The 21,542-nt window shown below is 42.6% G+C and overlaps 1 protein-coding gene across 7 annotated transcripts in view; it reads left to right on the forward strand.

The window, feature by feature from the left end:
* Positions 1-21,542, forward strand: part of MTOR (mechanistic target of rapamycin kinase) — a 216,320-nt gene that overhangs the window by 84,059 nt on the left and 110,719 nt on the right. For all 7 annotated transcript variants that reach the window (XM_089658401.1, XM_089658405.1, XM_089658403.1 and 4 more), the window contains exon 31: positions 19,530-19,605. In XM_089658401.1, coding sequence (XP_089514527.1) covers positions 19,530-19,605 — 76 coding nt within the window. The remainder of the gene's footprint in view (positions 1-19,529; positions 19,606-21,542) is intronic.

Genomic DNA, 21,542 nt, shown 5'->3' on the forward strand with positions numbered 1-21,542 from the left:
GGTGGAGTTAGCCTTTAGTATTAGTATAAACCTTTTCAAAAACAAAAATCTCCATAAATGTCCAAAGTGTCCACACATATCAAATCTTCCAAAATGATGTCCAAATCTTCATTCCAATCCAGAATATCTCAAAAAATATAAACTAAATATAGTGCATTACCCTTTAAAATTGAATAAAATTCTGTGAAATCATGCACAAACACTAATGAGAATATAACAGCACAAAAAGAGAAAAATAAATGAATTTATATTGTATAGTGTTAAAACACAATGTGAAATTCAATATCCACACTGGTGGTAAAATGAATTAATTACTCCAAGTATAATATAACACACCACACAAATGCAATCGGTGACACAGTGCACTAAACCAAATAAGTGCCCTCACTCTGTGTTAAGATTACACACTATTACCCTCATTCAAATTAAGCAGGCATTTTCATATTGTCCGCAGAACAGGTGGCTTTTTCTCTTTAGAGAGGAGTACAACGAAGTCTCCCCATTCCTCACAAAGAAGAGAAGAGAGAAACTCAGCGGAGTAGAATACAAGAATTTAATAAAAATCGTATCTGCTTACATTACATAAAGGACTATCCAACCACTAGCAGACCACATCCAAAATGGCCGCGATGCTACTTCCGGTATGCGTCTGATGTCACAACTCTGACGCGTTTCGTCCCTTCCGACTTTTTCTTAAGGGATCTAATAGCCTTTAGTAATTGCAGAGCTTTGTGTGCCATTTATAGCTGTCTGGAGTTCAACTTTAAGGCATGACAGCCAGGCAGCTAGCATTTTCCAGATGAAAGATTAGCAGTGGATGCTCCAGTATTTAGGAGAACTTTACATTAAAGTGGAACTTTTATTTAGAAGCGAACAATCCTGTCTGGGCGATCTCTGTACATTAAGGCCCCTTTCACACAGGCATTTTGTATGTCACTTTTTTCATCTGTCCGTTTTACGGATGAAAAACAGACCCCCATGTATTCCTGTGGACTAATGGATGAACATCTTTTTACATCCGGTAATGCCTGCATCCGGTTTTTTCTTTTTTGAACGGAAGAAAACACTATTTTTCTTTAGCAAAGAAAAACGGAGGTAAACGGGCTGCAAAACGGAGGTAAACGGGCTGCAAAACGGAGGTAAACGGGCCGCAAAACACGGATCCACGCGGAGGTAAACGGAAACGGACCGCAAAACACGGATGAAAACAATGACCGAACTGAAGAAAAAAAAAAATGGAACGCCCATGTGAAATGACCCTTTAGGGATTTTAAGGGTTTTTTTTGTTTTTGCAGATTTTTGCCATTTTCTATTCTGAAGAAATAGCTGTTTGTCTCAGTGTCCTTAAATGAGAGGGTGTGCATTCATTATAACCACCTGAGGAAATCTGTGTTCTGAGGAAATCTGCAGTGTCTGCATCCCTTTAGTAGACAAACCTCAAGGTGACCCCCAATGAAATGAACTTCCTGTTGCGGGGATTCCTACAATTGTACTTGTATCTTGGTGTAGACCTCAGAATTAGTGCTTCAATCCCAAAACTAGGAAATAAAATTTTTTGGGTGGTGTTCTCTATACTGACAGTGTACAGAACATCCCCTGGTTGCTTACTGCATTGAATATATTGACAGTTTTATAAAATTGCAATAGCTGCAGATTGAAATGGAGAGGTCATTTTTAATCCCAGGAAATTAAAAGCTGACTATCAATTTGATATATATATATATATATATGTAGTTTGTGGCACATAGCTCATAGGGTTGCACACCTACTATAGTGGTATTTACAAATTGTAGCTTGCCACCACCCAACAGTTTATCCGCAGAACGCTCTGTTGGGACACCACACACGCGCACAGATCTCCGTCTGGCAGATCTGTTACCTTTTACAATCTGCCAACACACAGTGCAATTGCATACAGATTGGCAATGAGCTTGACCGAGCATATAAAGGCACAAAAATATACAATCTAATCTCTCCGAAGATCTGAGCCCGTGCTTAAATACCCAGAAGTCACTTATTAATTTTAAGATTTAATATCCCGAAAGTGGGCAGTGCATAAAATATGTACAAAGTATAAAAAGTTACAGAAAATACAAATACAAGAAGACACACATAGACTATTCACTATAAAATAAAAGGGAATATAAAACAGAGATATAACTTTTACCAAGATTTACCCAGCTCCATACGAATCACACATTTAGCATTTAGACATCTTACAGAACATGGAGAGTCTCAGTCATGTGATTCTAAGCTTTCATTGGGCAGGCAGGTGACACATTGCTGCTGCCCTGCAATGCTGAATATTTGTGCCACCATCATGGTTTTGTTGTGTGGCATGGGTAAGTACATTCCAAGGACATAATTACAAATACTTTGGAAAGGAAAATACTTGTATGTATTTCAGCTTTGTATATAGCTGTAAGGTTGGCTATCCCCAATGGGTCCGGTTACTGTAGTTCCAGCACATCATTGGTTTTGCCCAGACTTATGAGCCCCTTGGGCCTTATTGTACTGTCAGTATTCTGCGACTCTTTAATATTACAGGGGAAATAGCTAGTGAATTTCACGCCATTCGATGGCATCGCCTGCTTCTCCACTGCTGGCAGCAATAACAGAACATAAGCAGACCTGGACACCCCGCCCAACAGAAACACAATTCCCCGGGGTCTTTTCTCCATCCCAAAACCAGCTGAAAAACAGTCCCCTCATCTCCGAAGAATGCGAGCAAGGAAAAGCGATTGCTACCAGTCGCTGCAGGAGGAGGCCTGCTGGGAAAGAGGATCAGATGCTCAAGAAAAACACAAATACTAAAAATCCAAGTCTGCAAAGGTATCCGACTTTTCCGGTTGATTTCCAAGCAACCTTAAACAGTAAAACACCTTGCAGAGGCCATTTCCTTCCCAGGAGGTGATTGGATGAAGTCAGGAATTTGTATTAAACGTTGACTCATTGCTTGCCATGGAGAAATATGCATGTGGAATTAGTCATCAAAAAAAAAAAAAAAAACTTTGCTAGAAAAATAAATGTTCTGGAAATTACAAAGAGGAAGTTATTAAGGCTAAATGCTTCCATTATATAACCAGCTAGACTGCACATTTCTTCAATGCACTCTGGAAGAGTTTGTTTTTTCACAGATACGGGAAGGGTTGGCTTGGGGATTTTCATTGTGTGGCTAAAATCTTAGTATCCAAGGAACACACAGGTCTTACTGAAACGGATATCGCTTTGAAATGAAAAAATTATGAAACCACCTAGTTTAACAAGTTAATATTTTTACCTTTTTAGAACAGATTAGCTAGTTTAGAATACAGTGCCTGACACCTTGAAATTTTTTGTCTGTCTCCACCCCTTTTGCTTGGTAATGCTCACTAAGAGATTGACTTAGGCTGGCCATATACTATTTTGTTTCCTGCAACTATGGGTTGCAGGAAAGAAAAATTGCTGGATTCCCTATCAGCACAGTCAGTGTTGATGGGGGAATTGCTCCAGGGGAGCCACTGTGCTCTCCCAGCACGGGCAGCCATCTCCAATGATTACTGCTAGCAGTTATAATAGCTGCTTGCAATAACCGCATGTAAAATCTGACGGCTGGTTGTACCCAAGTTGATCGATCAACTTGGGTACATTTAGCCTACCCAACTTGGGTACATTCAGCCTGCCCATACATGGTTTGAATATCGACCAGTCCCTGCTTAACCGGACGAATTTGAACCATGTATGGCTGGCTTTAAAGTTGTGTTCAGACATTTCCCAGATGTACCACCCAACCTCCTCCTGCCCTTGAGTAGGGGTCCCCAAACTTTCTAAATTAAAGGCCTGTTTACTGTTCTTCAGACTTTAGGAGGGATGAATGGTGTCGGTTGCAAGGAATAGTGCCCCATCATTGGTGTCAGTGGGAGGGATAACATTCCCTTATTTTATGTAAGTGGAAGGAATAGTTCCCCATTGTTGGTGTCGGTGGAAAGAATAGTGCCCAAGGACCGGATAAAGGCAGGCAAAAAGCTGTAGTTTGGAAGTCACTATAGAGCTTGTTCCAACTTTATTTTGTCTATTACCTTGTTCCTGCAGTGAGAAACCTATTATTTCCTGTGCCATCAGCAAGTCAGTTCCTGTTGACATCAGTTCACCCCCAAAACTGCATCTCCTAAGAACCCTTTTCCTACACACAGAGAGATTTTGTAAAACTGTTGCACACAGAATCTAGTGCAGCTGTGACTAGAAACCAATCGGCTTCCAGGTTTTATTGTCAAAGCTTAACTGAACAAGCTGAAGATAGAAGCTGATTGGCTACCATGCACAGCTGCGCCAGATTCTGAGTGCACCAGTTTTAGTAAATCTCCCTCATAATATGGACAGGCTCTAAGCCCCGGTCACATCAAAGCCAATTTTGAAATTGTGCAACTTACATTTCAAATTTGGGTGACCTGCTGATTTCAGTTGCAAGACATCTGAGACAGATGTCTATGCAAATCGCAACAAAAGTAGTGCATGCACTACTTTAGAAGTCGGTGCGGCTTTGACCAAGTTGGAACCACACCGATATGACCACTCTAATAGTGGACAGTAGGGTACGATTTGCAAGACGCATGGTTTGCTAAGTCATTCCCAATGTGACCGGGTGTTAGAAGTCAAGGCAGCAGCATTGTTTTGCTGGAAAATAAATCAATTAATATATGTGGAGAGGGACAGAGAAAGGCAAAGATAGGCCATGTTGTATATTTACACAGGCAGGGCTGACAACACTGGTTAGGATTTTTTAGTGCACAGGAGTCACGGTGTTGTCAGGCCTTACAGGAAGTTAGGAGCTTAGTGGATCTGTGACAGGATCAGCAGGGTTTTTTTTTTGGTATGTGTTATTAAAGTTATAAAACACTGAAGATGTGCATGTATTGGGGAGGTATACTTAATCATTTTATATTTTACTGACATATACTTTAACTACATCAGAAAAGGCCGAGCTCATATGCCATCATAAGGTTTTTTTTTTTTTTTTTTTTTCCCATGTGCTACAATCAGCCATTTTGTAGTGTAAAGGAGAAGTACAGCCATTGCTTGTTTGGCTGCACTCCTGTGGATCGCAGGAGTGCAGTTGGTTCTGCACTCCTGTGGATCGCAGGAGTGCAGTTGGTTCTGCACTCCTGTGGATCGCAGGAGTGCAGTTGGTTCTGCACTCCTGTGGATCGCAGGAGTGCAGTTGGTTCTGCACTCCTGTGGATCGCAGGAGTGCAGTTGGTTCTGCACTCCTGTGGATCGCAGGAGTGCAGTTGGTTCTGCACTCCTGTGGATCGCAGGAGTGCAGTTGGTTCTGCACTCCTGTGACCAGTTTTCAGCCGACAGCAAGGTTAAAGTTCACTGTCGGCTGACGTCACTCAGCTGGTACATGCTGGGGAAAGAGCCTGACTTTAAGGTCTGGATCCACCCAGATGTCTAGATGGACACCTGGCTCAGCCTCTTCCACTCCCTCCACAGCCCAGCGCTCCAGTGAGCATGGGGGTGGCGTTGGGGGCAGAGCTTTCTGCTCACTGAGAACTGAGTGATCAGCGGTGTTTGATCGCTTCGTTTTTCAGTCTAGGAGCTGGCGGGCGACAGATGCAGCATCAGAGCGATGCTGCATCCAGCTAGACAAGTATGATTTCTAAAAGAACAAAAAAAAACCTCTTAAACTTTTCTTAACATTAACCTGTAATCGGCTTGCTGCCTTAACCAGATGTTTGCACATAACTATAGATCAAATTTCAGACATCCCCAGCAATGACCTGCACCAGGAACTTCTGATATGGACAGGGTAATGTGTTAGGAACGAAAGGATACCCCATCGTTTGATGGAAATTAACCTTCAGAGGACTGAATTAAAAAACACCCCAAAAATCAAAGTGAAATAAAAAATGATGCCGCAGGCTAGTCCATTTTGCTGAAATTTCAGCAACTCAAAATGGTACTCAGTAGTTTGTATGGTCCCGACGTGCTTGTATGAATGTCTGACAACGTCAGGGCATGCTCCTAATGAGACGATGGTTGGTGTCCTGGGGTATTGCCTCCCAGATCTGGACCAGGGCATCACTGAGCTCCTCGACAGTCTGAGGTGCAACCTGGTGGTGTCGAATGAACCGAAACATGATATCCCAGAGGAGTTCTATTGGATTTAGGTCAGGCAAGCGTGGGGGCTATTCAGTGGTATCAATTCCTTCATCCTCTAGGAACTGCCTGCATACTCTCGCCACATGAGGCTGGGCATTGTCGTGCACCCGGAGGAACCCAGGACCCACTGCACCAGCGTAGGGTCTGACAATGGGTCCAAGGATTTCATCCCGATACCTAATGGCAGTCAGGGTGCCATTGTCTAACCTGTAGAGGTCTGTGCGTCCCTCCTTGGATATGCCTCCCCAGACCATCACTGACCCACCACCTTAACGGTCATGCTGAATGATGTTACAGGCAGCATAACGTTCTCCACAGCTTCTCCAGACACTTTGTCTGTCACGTGCTCGGTGAACCTGCTTTCATCTGTGAAAAGCACAAAGAGCAAGTGGCGGACCTACCAGTTCTGGTGTTCAATGGAAAATGCCAATCGAGCTCTATGGTGCCGGGCAGTGAGCAGAGGGCCCACTAGAGGCCCTCCGGCCATCCTCATGAAGTCTGATTCTGATTGTTTGGTCAGAGACATTCACACCAGTGGACTGCTGGAGGTCATTTTGTAGGTCTCTGGCAGCGCTCATCCTGTTCCTCCTTGCACAAAGGAGCAGATACAGGTCCTGCTGATGGGTTAAGGAGCTTCTACGGCCCTGTCAAGCTCTCCCAGAGTAACTACCTGTCTCCTGGAATCTCCTCCGTGCTCTTGAGCCTGTGCTGGGAAACACATCGTACAGATGTCACTGGAAGCCAAAATTTGTTGAAGTAGACACCACTACTCTCCACTTGCTTCTGGGTCCTGTGTTGAGTAGTTGGCCTAATGCATTCTGAACACAAGAGCCCACACACTTGGTACTGCACCATTCAGCGTGCTAAGCATTCTCTGGTTGGACGAGGTGGGGGAGGTGGCATGACTCTCCACTTCACCCAGTCAGAGAACGCATTGAATTCACTGAAAAAGATGCAAAGCATTCTCTGAATAGGGTCATGCTAGGTGTCTAGATACTTTGTTCAGAATGCATTAGTCCATCTGCTCAGCACAGGATCCAGAAGCAAGTGGAGATCATTGGAGTAGCAGTTTCAACTTTGGTCAAATCCATCTTCCTGGGGCATGGTCCAGATATGATATATGCATCATTACATTGGTCCAAGCTAACTGTAAAAATATACCATACCTGGAATTCCTCTTTAAAATAGTGGGCCAAGGGAGTTTTATTGCTACTGGTTTTTTTGGGGTTTTTTTCTCCAATATTGAAAGTTCCATTTTGGATGGAACTTGTACTCTTTTTTTTCAGGAGATACACAAGGGAGGACCTCTCATCTCTGGTTAAGCTGTGTGATCTCTTGACAAGCAGTATGGGGGCTGCTGGAGCTGACTCGCCTTCTATTAAAAGATTTAGTCTGGAGTGGTTCTGGATCTGAGGAATTTATCGGATCCTAATGATTTGAAACTGGTTTCTCCCAGACCAAGTTTTTCCTCAACCACCCAGGTTCCATAGGTGGGTAGTAGTTATTATTGTAAAATCCATTGTGTTTTGGGGGTAATAAAATCCCCCTTCATCAGGGCTTGGATGTTCAAAAGAGTAACAGATCCCAGTGGCGGAAAGTACAGCCAACTTTCAGTGTGTGTTTGAGTTTCTGTAAGTGAAATGTTGAGGCAGCAGTTCAGGGTACTACATCTTTTTCTATTTTCTGCATTGAATTGCTACCTTCACATTTCATTGGATTGCGGTTCAGTAACAAATGCAGATGAGTACAGAAAGTTTGCCATAGCAGCTGTACTTTCCCCATCTGAGTGAGTCCCTCTTCTGCACATCCACACCTTTAAAGCACAGGGATTCCTTTACCCCTGAAACACCTAGGCTTGTAACTGATAAGAGACAGTCCTTTGTATGTAACTGCCACACTGATTCCCTATTTTGACACTCCTTTTCTTCTTTACAACATGTTGTCATTAATGGGGCTTTCATCTGGGTTTTTATCTTTAGCTTTTCTGTCTAGGTAGTTGCTAAACATAACAGAAGGATGCAAGAAACATTTTATCTCCTGCCATGTATGCTCCAGGTCTATGACATAATAGGTCGAACAAAAATTGGGGCCAATACCTTTTTAAAAGGCCAGCAATGGCTTAAAGTCGATTAAAAAAAAAAAAAAAAAGCCCTATAGGTCATTTAATAATGTATTTTTGGGGCCATCTACTGGACACTCCTTATGTACATGACATATGTAGGGAAGATTGGTCAGGGTCCAGGATAATGGTTAAAATCTTGTGGGGTCTGTGCAGCTACTCCGCCCTGGAAAGTAATTTTCAGTGAAATAGTACTTTTACATTTTTTCTTTGAGTTTTTATTTCCTCCTTTGCAAAGTTGGGCACCGGCATGTGGACATTTTGGGTGTCTCGGCCAATGCTCCTTGAACTGTCGTTTCCGACTAGGAAAAAATAATCACCCAATAAAGTACAATAACAAAGAACATTCAGTTGCCTTGCTTTTAGGATCGGGGGGTGGGGGGGTTAGTTCTCCAAGTTTGCCTCTGATCCAATGATTGTAACGTTATGGCGGGGTTTATAAATAGTCTGCGGACTTTGTGTTCCAACATGTCTGCCACTTACTGCATAAAAAACTTTTAAAAGGAAAAACCGTGAAAGCAATCATTCTCTGTAAACAGTTACTCTTTTTTTTGTTCTTTTATATGCTTTATTATTTTGTATCTAAATGTTTGGCACGTGGCTGGTTCAACAGGGGCCTCTGGCTTTTCAATTCAGTTCTCAGTAATAATTAAGTGTATGTTCAGCCAAATTTTCTTTTTATTTTAGTTTTGCGTAGGGTGCGTAATAATTAGAAGCTTGTCAGGTAACTGCTAACCAGGTTTTGGGATTTCCCCTCGCTTATTGTTTTGATTAAAATAGGTTTATTATATAGGAGGTGAAGGTAGGAGCCCAGCTGGTTGGCACCATAACATAGTAGTCTTAAGAGACACAGACACAGTTTGTGAAGGTGTCTGTACTGACACCTTTGGGCTTTTGTGCTGCTGTTCAGTTTAATGCAGAGTGTTAGCATAGTACCATCTTGCAGGATGACCTAAAACCGTAGTCTCCAAACTGCGGATGGGGGGCCGGATGCGGCCCTTTGCTTGCCTTTATTCGGCCCTTGGGGCATTATTTCATTCACCGACAATAAGACACAGTTCCTGCCAATAACACCAACAATGGGGCACAGTTCCTGCCAATGACACCAGCAATGGGGCCCAATGACACTAATGATGGGGCACAATTCCTACCAGTGACGCCAATGATGGAGCACAATTCCTACCAGTGACGCCAATGATGGAGCACAATTCCTCCCAGTGATAATAATGATGGGGCAATATTCCTCCCAGTGATACCAATGATGGGGAACACTTCCTCCCCTTGACAACAACAATGGGGCCCAATGACTCTTATGATGGGGCACAATTCCTACCAATGATGGGGCACAATTTCTCCCAATCACACCAATGATGGAATACTATTCCTACCGATTGATGGCGAACTGTTCCTACCACTGACACCAATGATAGGGCACTATTCCTCCCAATGACATCGATGGGGCACAATTTCTCCCAATCACACCAATGATGGAATACTATTCCTACCGATGATGGGGCACTGTTCCTACCACTGACACCAGCAGTGGGGCCCAGCGACACCAATGATGGGGCACAATTTCTCCGAATAACACCAATGATGGGGCACAATTTCTCCCAATCGCACCAGTGAAGGGACACTATTCTGACCAAAGATGGGGCACTATTCCTACCACTGACACCAGCAGTGGGGCCCAGTCACACCAATGATGGGGCACAATTTCTGCCAATGACACCTAGGATGGGGCATTGTTTATTCCAACTGATGCTGGGATATTTTCTACTCCCACTGGCCCTTTGTTTAAACAGTTTGGAGACCCCTCACCTAAAATGGCAAGCAAGTCTCTAGTCAAATGTGTGCTGGCTCTTGGTAAAGCTGGCCATACATATTAATCTTTTTTTTTTTTCTTCCCCCTTCATTTAGTGGGTTGAATGGAAAAAATAAATCGGATCTCCCCATCCACACATTCTGATTGTGGGGAGCCCTGTGCATCTAAACAAAAATGTCATTTTTACAGGTTCTTGGATGTGGTGGCTGCATTAATTTTCTTATTTTAGACTTTTTCCTTTGTTTTCACCTGATTATCCCATGAGTAACACACTTCCTGTCCATGGGTGGCAACACTCATCTGCTGCACTGTATCTGTGGAGGGAGCCATGGTTGTCACCCACTGTCTTTGTTGTTGTCCATTAGAAGGGGGGAGTTGAAGCGATTTAATAGATAACATTGTTTACACTTCAATTTTAGCTCATAGGAAGTGAAAAGTGCTTTCCTTTCTAATAGGATCAGCACATATTTTCTGTACTTGCTGAAACTGTCTTAAAAATCTAAACACAGGCCCCTTTCACACGCGTCCGCCTGTCAGTTTTTCAGGCTGACCTGATCAGACCATCCATAGCTCTCTGTGGAGCGGCAGGTACCGGCATCTGATCCGATCCTGTCCGCTAAAAACAGACTGATGGCGATCCGTTCCCCATTCATCCGTCGGGTCGGATGGAAACTGACAGGCGGTCCTTTTCTATCTGACCGCCCCATAGAAAACAGCGGCTGTGTCTGTGTCAGCTCTGCGTTGCTGAACACAGTCCTGTCATCCGCCAGCTCAGCAGGGAACAGTGGAGAGATCCCCCGCTGAGTAGGCTGATCCGCTTGACTGTGTCCGCCCGGTCTGAAAGCGGCCTAATGCAACCAACTGCAGTTTCTACATAATGGATTTTGCTCATCCAAGAGTTATTCTGTGCCGTCAGGACAAGTTTGATTATTGGAGGAGAGTTCACGGGCTTCCCAGCATAGCTAGAGAACTGATCACTCTGTGCTCACATACCTAGTGTGGTCAGTTTTTAAAAGGAAAGCAGAGGAACTTGCAGGAACACCAAGGATTTCATGCGGTTTGCATACACTTTAAAGTCCAGTCTGGGTGGCAGCCATTGCTCCCTCCATAGATACAGTACAGTGGGGTGAGTGTAGCCACCCAAGGGCAGGAAGTGTTACTTACAGGATCACCCGCTGTAACTAACTTAAAAGCCTGAAAGGATAAGCAATGCAACCACCACATCAAAGAAATGGTAAGGTGCAATCTATCCTAAATTGTAAGCTCCGAGGGGCAGGGCCCTCCTATCCCTCTTGTATTGAACTGTATTGTTGCTGTTTTGTCTCCCGTTATATTGTAAAGTGCTGAGCAAACTGTTGGAGCTATATTTATTTATTTATTTATTTCAGGTACTTATATAGCGCCGTCAATTTACGCAGCACTTTACACATATACAGTCTATGTTCAAAATAATAGCAGTCAGACATCACTAACCTGATCAATCACTGTTTTTGGTGGAAATGATATTTCTACATGGCAAATAATTTACTAGCCGGTGTAGTAGAGTAATAGAAAGCCAACAGACCCAACAGTCATGACATGCATGCTGCTGATTCTGTGTAATTGAATCACTAATTGAAAGGGGCATGTTCAAAATAATAGCAGTGTGGAGTTCTATTAGTGAGGTCATTCATTCTTTGAAAAACAGGTGGCAATTATTGCCCTTATTTAAGGAAGGAAGGCAGCAAATGTTGTCCATGCTGGTTACAGTGCATTTCTCTCTGAAATTCTGAGAAAAATGGGTCGTTCCAGACATTGTTCAGAAGAACAGCGTACCTTGGTTAAAACGTTGATTGGAGAGGGGAAAACATATAAAGAAGTGCAGAAAATGATCGGCTGCTCAGCTAAAATGATTGCAAATGCTTTAAAATGGCAACCAAAACCTGAAAGACGTGGAAGAAAGTGAAAAACTACCATTCGAATGGATAAAAGAATAGCCAAAATGGCGCGGACTCAGCCAACAATCAGCTCCAGGAAGATGAAAGAAGGTGTAAAGTTCCCTGTGAGGACTGTTACAATTAGAAGACGCCTATGTGAAGCCAAGCTATCTGCAAGAAGCCCCCGCAAAGTCCCACTGTGGAAAAAGACATTTGCTGAAGAGGTTACAATTTGCCAAAGAGCACATTGACTGGCCTAAAGAGAAATGGCGCAACATTTTGTGGACTGATGAAAGTAAGATTGTTCTTTTTGGGTCTAGTGGCCGGAGACAGTTTGTCAGACGACCCGCAAACACTGAATTCAAGCCACAGTACACTGTGAAGACAGTGAAGCATGGTGGTGCAAGCATCATGATATGGGGATGTTTCTCATACTACAGTGTTGGGCCTATTTATCGCATACCAGGGATCATGGATCAGTTTGAATACATCAGAATACTTGAAGAGGTCATACTGCCTTATGCTGAAGAGGAAATGCCCTTGAAATGGGTGTTCCAACAAGACAACGACCCCAAACACACCAGTAAACGTGCAACATCTTGGTTCCAGACCAACAAGATGGACGTTATGGAGTGGCCAGCCCAATCCCCGGATCTTAATCCAATAGAAAACTTGTGGGGTGACACCAAAAATGCAGTTTCTGAGGCAAAACCAAGAAATAGAGAAGAACTGTGGAATGTAGTCCAATCATCCTGGGCTGGAATACCTGATCACAGGCCAGAAGTTGGGTGACTCCATGCAACACAGATGTACAGCAGTTCTCACAAACAGTGCGACTACAACCAAATATTCATGAAGTCATTCAAAGGAAAGCAAAATCTTCAAACATTTTTCAGTTTATATAGTGAATGTTTGAGTTTGTAAAGAAGAATACAAACACTGCGATTTTTTTGAACAGTCTAATATTCACTTTTCTTCAATTTTTTTAGAGGATCAACACACATTTGATCAATTTTTCTTCATGTTTTGATTTGGAATAGAATGTGTAGTGTTCCCAATGCATTTGTGTGGATGGAAATAAAAGCTATTAGAAGGATTTTGAGCTTTATTCACTTTTTTCAACACACTGCTATTATTTTGAACACAACTGTATATTGTACATTCACATCAGTCCCTGACCCTCAAGGGGTGTACAATCTAAGGTCCCTAACTCACATTCATACATACACATACTAGGGACAATTTAGACAGGATCCAATTAACCTACCAGCATGTCTTTGGATATAAATCCTGTATAATAATATAATGCATTTTTGTGTTTGGGTTTAGATATCCTCGAAGTGTAATTTCTACATTACAATGATAGTATTCTCATACAAGAGGGTAACATAGTTCTCATTTTGTAGACCGCAGGTGTAAACGCACACATCCTTCCTTTTAAGATGTAGGAATTTCTACAGATATGAAGATCACAAGTAAATAGGCTGATGTGTTTGAAAAGTAAATAAACTTTTCCAAACTTTAAGAACTTTTTATGGTAAACATGTGGTGGCATGGTCCTAATAAATTTCTCTCTACTTTCATTCAAGTCATCATGTATAATCTAATTCCCATGGGAATCCTGGAGAATTCCTAATAAAACTGTCACTGGAGTTCATTGTTTGAGTTTATGTAACATGTGACTGTTAGAAGGTGCCCTAATACCCTTTTTGTAGTATTTCACTTTCATGTCTCAGATCTTGGCCCAGGGGTTCTCTTACCCCGGGTTCAACTGTTATCACACAAGACATTCATTGTCCTTGCAACCGCGCGCCCACAACACTACATGTCCCAGGAGCAGAGGCGTGAACGTTGACGAGAGGCAGGTTAGACCTTGATGCTCAAAGCACGTCTGGCATACAGATGTATTGGAGGCTGACAGGCTCTTAGGAAAAGGAAATCCAGAGTTTGCCTTTGACTTCTCCGCTCTTGTAGTGTAAATAAATACAACCCAGCGCTCAGCGGGCCCCTTCACTCAAGTGTCAAGCTCCTGAACCGCAGAGACCTCAATCAACGCATTGGGAGCGCAGAGTGAAGGACCACTCTTAACGTCAAAGAGCTTAGTAGGGAGTGATGGCTTTGGGTTAAAAATCAAAATTCAGAAACCCAGATGCGAGTCCACAACGTGCTGTGAAAATAATCGACGTTTTAACAGAAGCGCTTTCACATTAACGTCTGGAGGTCTCATTAATGCTTCTGATATATTCAGCCTCATGAGAGTTTAAATCTTTCGTATTTGTTATTGCAAAGCTCTGCTGGTTGTGGCTGTTCTGTACTTCATTGTACGCAGCCTGGTTTCTCAATTTCCTTTTTTTCCCTATTTTTTTTTTTTTGCTTTCTGACTGCAGAAATGTGGTTTGCGTTGTATGTTTTGTGGTTTTAAAAATTGAATTTGTTTGATTGCATAAATATTGAATCTATGGAAGAAACAGAATTAGAAGCCCTTTGTACTTCCGAGAAAGTTTGTAAACCACTTCTAAAACGAGAGATTTTTTCCGTTTTTGTTTTTTTGGTGATTTAGATCCAAGAGCCCTGCTTGGAGTGCGGTCCCTCCAGAATGCTTGTAACAAAGGGGCCAGTGTTTAAAATGTTTGTGGCATTCCATTGCTAGAGGTAGTTGTGCCATTGGGGGATATATACCAAAATTGGTTTGTGACGTATTTGTGGTTTTTGCTTCCTAAGAATTCTGTGAAAAATGATACAGCATATATCGCTCTGTATAAAGGACCAGAAAACCTGAAGCAAAAAAACATTATCCAAGGGAACGTCTAATAAAATTGGTGTGTTAAACTGCCTGCTAAAAAAAAAAAGAAAAGAAAAAATTGACATACGACAGTGTAGCACATTTATTTTTGGCTGCCATTTTATCTTATTGGACCTAACATCAGATATACACTATATTGCCACAAGTATTGGGACGCCTGCCTTTATAATTCCAAAAACGTCTTAGTCCGTAGGGTTCAATATTGAGTTGGCCCCGCCCTTTGCAGCTATAACAGCTTCAACTCTTCTGGGAAGATCGTCCACAAGGTTTAGTAGTGTCTATGGAAAGGTTTGACCATTCTTCCAGAAGAGCATTTGTGAGGTCAGGCACTGATGTCGGGGGAGGAGGCCTGGCTCACAGTCTCCACTCTATTTCATCCCAAAGATGTTCTGTCAGGTTGAGGTCAGGACTCTGCAGACCAGTCAATTTTCTTCACCCCAAACTCGTTCCTCCATGTTTTTATGGACCTTGCTTTGTGCACTGTCATGTTGCAACAGGAAGGGGCCATTCCCAAACTGTTCCCACAAAGTTGGGAGCATGAAATTGTCCAAAATGTCTTACTATGCTGGTGCCTGAAGATTTCCCTTCAATGGAACTAAGGGGCCAAGCTCAACCCCTGAAAAACAACCCCACACCATAATCCCCCCAACACCAAACTTTACACTTGGCACAATGCAGTCAGGCAAGTAACGTTCTCCTGGCAACCGCCAAACCCAGACACGTCCATCGGATTTCCAGACAGGGAAGCATGATTGGTCAATCCAGAGAACTCGTCTCCCCTGCTCTAGAGTCCAGTGGCGGTGTGCTTTACACTACTGCAACTGACTCTGTACATTGCACTTGGTGATCTAAGGGGTGGATGCAGCTGCTTGGCCATAAAGACCCATTGCATGGAGCTGTCGTCACACTGTGCTAATCTGAAGGCCACACCAAGTTTGGAGGTCTTTAGTTATTGTCTCTGCAGACAGTTGGCAACTTCTGTGCGCTTCAGTATGCCCTGACCCGGCTCTGTCATTTTACGTGGCCTACCACTTGGTGGCTGAGTTGCTGTTGTTCCCAGTTGCTTCCACTTTGTTATAATACCACTAACAGTTGAGCGTGGAATATTTTTAGTACCAAGGAAATGTCACGGATGGACTTATTGCACAGGTGACAACCTATCACGGGACCACGCTTGGAGTCACTGAGCTCCTGAGAGCGACCCATTCTTTCACCAATGTTTGTAGAAGCAGTCTGCATGCCTAGGTGATGATTTTATACACCTGTGGCCATGGAGGTGAGGAAGTGGAATGGAACCCCTGAATCCAATGATTGGGAGGGATGTCCCAATAGGTTTGACAATATAGTGTATTTTTACATGCTAAATATGTGTATGTTAACCATTTCAATACCGTGCAATTTTACACCTTCCTGCCCAGGCCATTTTTCAGGTTTCAGCGCTCTCACACTTTGAATGACAATTGCGCGGTCATACAACATTGTACCCAAACTAAAATTTTATCATTTTCTTCACACAACTAGAGCTTTCTTTTGGTGGTATTTAATCACTGCTGGGGTTTTTATTTTTTGCTAAATTAACAAAAAAAGACCAAAAATTTTGAAAAAAAACACGTTTTTCTTTGTTTCTGTTATAAAAGTTTACAAATAAATAATTGTTCTTCATAAATTTAGGCCGAGATGTATTCTGCTACATGTCTTTGGTGAAAATAACCCAAATTAGGATGTATTATTTAGTTTGTAGGAAAGTTATAGAGTTCACAAACTATGGGATATATCTGAATATTGATTAATCCTGAAGTACTGACAGCCAATCTAATTTCTTGAGGTCCAAGAATGTCAGAACAGTACAGATATCCCCCAAATGACCCCTTTTTGCAGAGTAGACAGTCCGACGTACTTCATAAGAGGCATGGCGAGTTTTTTGAAGTTGTATTTTTTTTTGTCATTTTTCGGAAAATAAAAAAATTTAAAAAATGATTTTCACAATTTTTTTTTTTTTTACATACTGTCACCAGTGCAGTACAGCATCATATAACTGGCATGGCGGTGATCAGGGACACTGACTGGTGACAGTATGAAAAAAAAAATATATATATATTTTTTTTTTGTTACATTTTTTTATTTTTTTTTTAAGATTTTTTTTTTTCATATTGTACTATGACCAAAGTAGTACAATGTTACCATAGTAACATTGTACTACTTTGGGGAAGTGATCAGTATTATTTTTTTTTTTTTACACAATTTGCTTATAGCAAAGAATTACTTTGCTATAAGCAAGCATCTACCTGAATGAAATCGATTCATTCAGGGTTTTTTTTTTTTTGTGCTTAGCTGTGATTTGGTCACAGCTAATCACACGACATGTGCATGTGATTAGCTGTGACCATTCACAGCTAGGCAGTAGTATACGATGGATGGCATGAATGAAGCCATCCATTGTATACAACTGTCATGTGACCTGCTGTGATTGGTCACAGCAGGTCACATGGTACCAGCAACGGGGGCCGGTACTCAGATCTGTCATCAGCCGTGTCCAAGGTACACGGCCGGTGACAGATCGTGCCGCTGCGAGGCTCTGCATTACCGCAAACTGCGCATGTGCGGGTGCACGCCAAATGGCCGCACTTCTGAAGCCGCCAAACGACCATTGGCCGGGCGGCTAATGGTTAAACACTTAAAGTGGCTGTAAACTCTTCCATATACCTAGTGAAGTGACTGGCCTCAAGTGATAGAAAGAGATGAAGCCACCTACATAAGTTGTACCTCTTTATCTGTAGCTGTCTCTTCACTCCATATGTTCAAAGTGCTGAATTTATAAAGCTTGTCTAGGAGTTCAGAAAAAAAAGGGTGCAGAGCTGAAGTTGCACACTGCAAAGCTCAGTGAGGAAAGTTCTGAGCGCTAATTGAGGGAAAGAGACCCCCCCTCCACACAGCACACAAGAACAGAGCTGTGGCTGTGAATCTGCTGGAGGTACCTGCCCTGTCAGATTTTCTCTTGGTGTCAGGAAAACATGTAAGAAGTGACTCATGCTGATAGCAGAGGAATGAGGCAGTAAACAGAAATGACACTTTGAGCTTATAAAGTGATAATAAACTAATAAAAAAAAATACTTACCTGCTCTGTGCAGTGGTTTTGTACAGAGCATCCTCGATCCTCCTCTTCTCATGTCCCCCCCCCCCCCCGGCACTTCTGGCTCCTGCCGAGTGCCCACAGAGCAAGCAGCCTGCTGTGGGGGCACCCAAGCAGGCTTACTCCTGAGCCACAGCTCTAAGTATCCATTCACACACACAACCCCGGTTTTTGCCCAGTCGCGCTCTCTCCTCATTGGCTCACTGGCTGTGATTGACAGCAGTGGGAGCCAGTGGCTTCTGTTGCTGTCTCGGCCAGTAGGAATGGAAGAGTCCCTGGAGAGCCAATTCTCTCATGCCCATCTCTGGATTGCAATGGGGCTCAAGTAAGTATTTTGAAAGGCTCCCGCTGCTCTCGTCCTGTGAGAGGGGGAAGAAGAGGAGAGAGCTGCTACAGATGGGCGCAGTGCTGGAGTGAGATCAGGCTCAGGTAAGTATAATAAGGGGTGTGGAAGAGATACACATACTGAAACTTTTATTTATATATATATATATATATATATATATATATATATATATATACCTAAATGCAGGGATTGCATCAAGGTAAAAAATGTTTAGGGTTTACAACCACTTTTAATATACACTGTACCATTGAGAGCATTTTGTTATATCAGAATACCTGATGAAGTCCTATGTAGCCCTGTCCAAGGCTGACAACAGTACAGTGAGTAAGAGTTGTCACCCAATTGCAGGAAGCATGCCTGGCAGGATCGCCATGTAAATAATGAAAAGATTGTTGATCCAGGGAATATCCTTGTGCTTTATAGGGGTTTTGTTTGTTTGCCTCTATTATATTAGATGGACTTGTCTTTTTTTTTTTTTCTTTTCCTTTTTCAACCTGACTAATATAACTTTGTAATGGAGACACCATATCTCAGGACTTTTAAGGTGCAATATATTAAATTTGTATTCCTGTACCTAGTTACCTTTTAATTATTTAATGTTTAACTCCAGCTAGAAAACACACTTTAATAAACTATTTTTAAAAGTGTTTTACATTTTTACATGGAAGCAGTAAAAATCAGAAAAATACTCTACTTGCCTAGACAGGTTGGTGGAAATTAGCGTTTGACTTTCAACATCTTCTAGCCATCTTCTTAGCAATCTATAAGAAGGTAGGGGGTGAGCAAACATACTAGTGTCCACTCAGAATTGGAAAAAAAAACAGTTCTGGGTATTGAAGTATCAGTGTGAACATCAAATTCAGGATCATACCAAATGATTCTAGGAGGTCCCGGACACAGGTATGTATTGCAGAATTCAACAAGCATCTCTGTGTAGGAACTACAGGTCCCAGCATGTTTGGGTGGGCAGGTTGCCAGTGCCTTTTGTCTGTTCCTCAACACCTTGGTTCATTGTTCTTGTTTGCAGTACCCAGGCATTCATCTAGCCGTGTGCGTGCGGCCATAAAATAACAGTTTATGACATTGTTGGGATAGTTGAGCATTATTGCCCATTACATAAGCGCTTGGCTGTCTGCCAGTGTGGGTGCATGGATGTCTGTGTGCCTGAGCTATGTTTTATATCACCGTACTGCATTGTGTCCAGAAGGCCTCCTCATATTGTCTGTCTTCTCTTTTTTGTCTCCCTCAGCATTAACAATAAGCTCCAGCAGCCAGAGGCAGCGTCCGGGGTCTTAGAGTTTGCTATGAGGCATTATGGAGAATTGGTGAGTGTCCTGCGTTCAGGGTTGCGGCATAAGCAAGCGGACAAAAATAACATCAAAGCGATATTATGTATTCTCTGAATTATTTGCAGGCTGCTAAAAATTGCAAACTTCTGCTAAAACCACTGAACATGTTGTGGTATGTATTTTCATATATTTCTGTTTCTAAAACATACAGGAAGTGCAATAATGAGTTAAAAAAAAAAAAAAAAAAACCCAGAAAATCTTTCCATTATTATTAAAAAGGCCCAGGTCAGTTAAAACTGAACTCCAGCCTTCCCTTCAGTATTGCACATTTGTACCTGCTGCACTCCTGGACTGAAATTGCTTACTCTGATTTCACTGCACACTGTGAGCTTCTCACAATGTGCATTAGAAGATGCAATAAGTTAGACAGAACCCACCTCATTTCCTGGCTGGAGGACATCCAGCATCATCTAGGCTTTCCTCCACAGCCTGTCCCTGGCTTGCCCCTTTCATTAATTGATTACAGTCATGGAGGCTCGGCATCACATGTAGGGTGGAATGTGTGCAAATAGTCTGCTTAGGAACACCCACTCCTTCAAACTGATATCTACCCACCAAGCAGTGGCGGACTGACAACTCATGGGGCCCCCGGGCAATAGGGGATCATGGGGCCCCTGTGTCCTTGCCCACACTCAAAAAAGCCTATGAAAAAGGTACCAGGGGCATCTCACGGGGCCCCCTACTGACCCTGGGCCCTCGGGCAGTGCCCGAGTTTCCATATGGTCAGTCCGCCCCTGCCACCAAGGCATTTTGATACTTGCAGAATTCCTCCCAAAAGCCAGCCCACTGCTTGCATCAGCGCCGAGGCTCTTGAGAGGAGTCCTGAGGCAGGGTGCTGTGATTGCTTTGCAAAGCTATGTACTATGTGCCCCTGCCACCAGCCATGATCTGCCAGCATTGCATAGAAAAGCCTAGAGACCAGTGGTGATATCATTGGGTCTGAATAAAGATATGTAATGAAAACAGGTTTCATTTACAGAATTTGTTATTTTGATGGGGGGGGGGGGGGGCGCGGGGGGATTAACAAAAGAATGTAATATATAAGAAGATTAAACTTCCACCTTTTCGTTTCTTAGTTTTAACCTTAAGCCCAACTCCATGGAATTTTTTTTTTTTCATGGAAACTTAGACGAGGGACAGCATAAAAGATAAAGTGGTCCATCAGGTCTGCCCCTACAAATGTATAATGTATATGTATACCAGCCATGAGAATAAATTTGTACGTGAGCACCACAAAAAGCCATTTCAATAATCTTTCAAATTCAAAGCAAACTCATCCATCCATTCTATTTTGTTGAAAAATCACTTTGAGAAATGCCCACCCCACCCCTAGTATTTCTAGTCTCAGCCATCTTGAGGAAAGACAGAAGATACATGTAGCTTTTACTTCCTGGAATCCATCTCCCCTTGACTTGAGCATGCAGGCAGTAGGGCGTACTTCGCTGTGAAGTTCCTTCCTCCCCTCCAAAATTAAAAAAAAAAAATGTCCATAAAGACTCCTGGAAGGTATGACATCATTTGGGCTTAGACCAGGAAGCTACTGAAGAAATGTAAAAAATAGTGATTAAAATAAATACACATAATATAAACATAATATACCCTCCTATCTGGGGTTAATGTTGTTTGAGAGTGTTTAGTTTCACTTTAAACTGGCTAGTAGCAGTGGCTCCCTTTTTATGTACCATCTTGGAAATGTATACAGGTATAATAGAAAATCCTTTAGTACGTTTATAGCGAAACAAAGACGCAACAGTGGAGTCACCAAGAACACCTGATGAAAGGAAATGCTGGTCTTCACACATGAGCAGTCTCAGTTAGGCCCCTTTCACACAGGCGATCCAATCAGGTTCATCTGTCAGTTTTTCATGTGGACCTGATCAGATGGTCCTTACATTCCAATGAACCAGTGTATG

This window comes from Staurois parvus, unplaced genomic scaffold (assembly GCF_062004578.1).
Source record: "Staurois parvus isolate SC_StPar_1 unplaced genomic scaffold, SC_StPar_1.0 ptg001066l, whole genome shotgun sequence".
Lineage (NCBI taxonomy): Eukaryota > Metazoa > Chordata > Amphibia > Anura > Ranidae > Staurois > Staurois parvus.